A 3,058-nucleotide genomic window follows, 5' to 3' on the forward strand; every position below is an offset into this window, starting at 1 on the left:
GTCTGGCAGGAGGAGGCAGGGGCGCAGCAGGAGGGGACGGGCACACAGCAGGTGGACCTGCACACGGGGCGGCAGAGGAGGGACACGGAGGAGGAAGGTCTGCAGCAGGAGGTGGTGCAGCAAGTCGGCTGGCAGCTAGACTGCTGGCAGCACAGAGAGGAAGCCCCAGAGCAGACAGGTACACAGCAGACGGGCTTGCAGCAGACAGGTACACAGCAGGCCTGCTGGCAGGGCAAGGAGGTGCAGCAAGCTGGCTGGCAGCTAGACTGCTGGCAGCATGAAGAAGCCCCACTATAGACGGGCACACAGCACACAGGCTTGCAGCAGACAGTCTTGCAGCAGACGGGCACACAGCACGCCTGCTGGCACAGAGAGGAGGTGCAGCAAGCCGGCTGGCAGCTAGACTGCTGGCAGCATGAGGACGTGCAGGAGCTGGTGCAGCCTGATTGGCAGGGGCTGGGCTCACAGGCCGCCTGGCAGCAGGGGCTGGACACACAGCTCACTGGGGTGCAGACCAGGGTCAGGCAGGGGGCTGGGGCACAGCAGCTGGGGGCGCAGCACAGGGGCTCGCAGCAGCTCTCTGGGCAGTCGTCCACCTGCCAGGAGTCGGAGCAAGCGCTGGAGCAGATGGACATGGTGGACGTGGTCATGCTGGGGTGAGGGGAGGTGAGCTGCGGGAGGTGTGAGGGAGTGAGTGTGTGAGTGAGTATGTGAGTGTGTGAGCTTCGTGGGGCTCTCCGGCTTTTATACCCCTCCTGGCCTTGTTGTTTCAGGGCCCACAGCCTCCCCTTCCTGGTTGCTGAGAGGCGGCGTGTGTCGTGACTAGGGATGTTTGTTTGCCTGTGATGTGGCTCAGCTCATAAATCTCCTGTCATGTCTGTGCTGTAGCCTGTCCCGTGTGGATCCTTGGGGGCAAGAGTGGAGGTGGGCCTGGTCTGCACCCCTCTAGTGCTGCCCAGGTTGTAAGAAGGGGGCTGTAGAGGCAGGGGCGGCCCTTCACCCTTACACAAAGTGTGGCATGCCAAGGCAAGAGCTGTCCCACTCATGATTATGGGGGCGTCTGCTCCCTAAAGCAGGTCCTCACTGAAGAGGCAGAAGCAGCCGGTAGAAGCACAGGATCACTGGAGCAGCCGGCAAGAAGGTGCAGCAGGGGCCAGTGAGCCCCGCAGTGGTGGCCCTGTACATTCCTTCCCCCGTCCCCATCACTGGAGGAGTTAGAGCCCAAAACAGGGAGAAGAGGAGCAAGGAAGGAGAGGCCATGCCCCTCCCCATGGCCTTGCCCGAGGCCCCCTCAGACGTGCGTGTGGGAACGCTGGGGATAAGAATGAGTTTCGGACAGGAAAGAAAAGTTTTGGACTGGCCCACGGATTTGGTTCTGCTCTTAAAGGCCATAGCTTTATGATATGCTTCAATCATAGATAACTCAGGTCCCACGATCAATATTTCTTATTTATGTATTTCTTTTTTTTGGACAGATGGGGTCTCAAGTGATCCTCCTGCCTTGGCCAAAGTGCTGGGGTTGCAGGCGTGAGCCCTGTGCCTGGCCATCATCAGTGTTTCTGCACCACGTGTCTTCCCCGTTCCTGCTCATTGTCCTTGCTGTCCTCAGCTTCCGTTCTTCAAACGTAAGCTGCATGTGGGCAGGAAGTGTGTTTGTCTTGTTCACCACTCAGTCCTCAAAGACCTAAAATAGTGCCCGACCCAAGGAAGAGCCTTTATAAAAATGGGCTCAGGTAATACTTTTTTAGAGAAAATATTGAAGAATAATTCTGAGCTCTGAAAATGATTCCATTGTGCCACCTTTTTCTTATGCTGTATAAAATGCTCTGTCAAGTTCTCCTTTCATGTGTGGGGAAGTGGCTGACATCAGACTGGCACCTAGCTGAGAAAAATGAGGAAATCTGGTTTACAAACAAAATCTCTGTTCGTAGGGGCCGGGAGGTATCAAGACAGCTGAGACTTGAGTGAGTGAATCCCCATTAGAGAGAAAGTGCAAAGAAGTGACTCCAATATTCCTTGTGGATTTTCTTATTGAGGCATTTACCAATTCACAGACCACAGCCAAAAGGCCAAGAGGCTGATCAGCTGAGCAGAGCTTTTAGTAGTCTCATGGAATTAGAAGAAAACACAAGAGTTCAGGACCTGACAAGGTGGAGGGAGTCTAGTAAATAAAAAAAAAAAAACCCTAGGCTTTCAGTTGGAAATCCTAAATATAAGTGCAGGGCTACCCCTAGGAGGAAGGAAAAACCAGAAAGAGGAATGAAGCCTATCTTTAAATCAGCTCGTATTGAACTCATATGATCTACCTGTAGCCTAACTGCCTCCCAGAAACAAAAGTGATCTCTTTTGGAGACAGCAGCATCAACAGAAGCTCAAATAATCTTATAAATTTTCATAAAGTCCTTCATTCAGTCAAAAAATTACTACGGATACTAGAAGACAAGACCAACTGACCACAAGGAGAAAACAAACAAGAGAAACAGATGTGCAGGAGATCTACATATTAGAATTACGAAACTGGAATTTAAAGTAATGCTGGTTTACTTTGCTCAAGAAAAAAGAGAACAAATGGAGAATTTCATTGTCAAACTGGATTTATTAAATGGAATCAAACAGAAATTCTGGAAACGAAGAACACAATAGCTGAAATTAAGAACTAAGCAGCTTAGCTTTACAACCTATAGACAAAACCAAACAGAAGATTAGTAAAGGAAGGGAGATGAGGAAATTTCAAGCCTGAATACAGAGATGGGAAAGAAAAGAGGGAAATAAAGAAAGTGGAGCAATAAATATGCCTATATTTTGTGAAAATTTATGGGAAAAATGATTGAAATCCTACAAGGAGAGGAGTAAAATAGGGGTAGTAAAATATTTGAAGATATAATGGATAAGAACTTAAACTGATGAAATGCGTAGATGCAAAAAACATTTAAGAATCTTTAGGCCAGGTGTGATGGCTCACACCTGTAATACCAGCACTTTGGGAGGCAAAGGTGGGCAAATTGCTTGAGCTCAGGAGTTGAAGACCAGCCAGGACAACAAAACCCATTAGCAAAAC

General features: G+C 49.8%; 2 protein-coding genes across 2 annotated transcripts in view; both read right to left on the reverse strand.

The window, feature by feature from the left end:
- The window catches only part of LOC105520458 (keratin-associated protein 10-3-like), a 1,909-nt gene extending 1,259 nt beyond the window's left edge, over positions 1–650 (reverse strand). The window contains exons 1-2 of the mRNA XM_011954213.1: positions 315–650; positions 8–221 (exon numbers count right to left, since the gene is read on the reverse strand). Coding sequence (XP_011809603.1) covers positions 8–221; positions 315–650 — 550 coding nt within the window. The remainder of the gene's footprint in view (positions 1–7; positions 222–314) is intronic.
- The window catches only part of TSPEAR (thrombospondin-type laminin G domain and EAR repeats), a 76,426-nt gene that overhangs the window by 37,902 nt on the left and 35,466 nt on the right, over positions 1–3,058 (reverse strand). The window lies entirely within an intron of this gene.

Source organism: Colobus angolensis, unplaced genomic scaffold, assembly GCF_000951035.1.
Source record: "Colobus angolensis palliatus isolate OR3802 unplaced genomic scaffold, Cang.pa_1.0 Scaffold38, whole genome shotgun sequence".
In the NCBI taxonomy this organism is placed as follows: Eukaryota; Metazoa; Chordata; class Mammalia; order Primates; family Cercopithecidae; genus Colobus; species Colobus angolensis.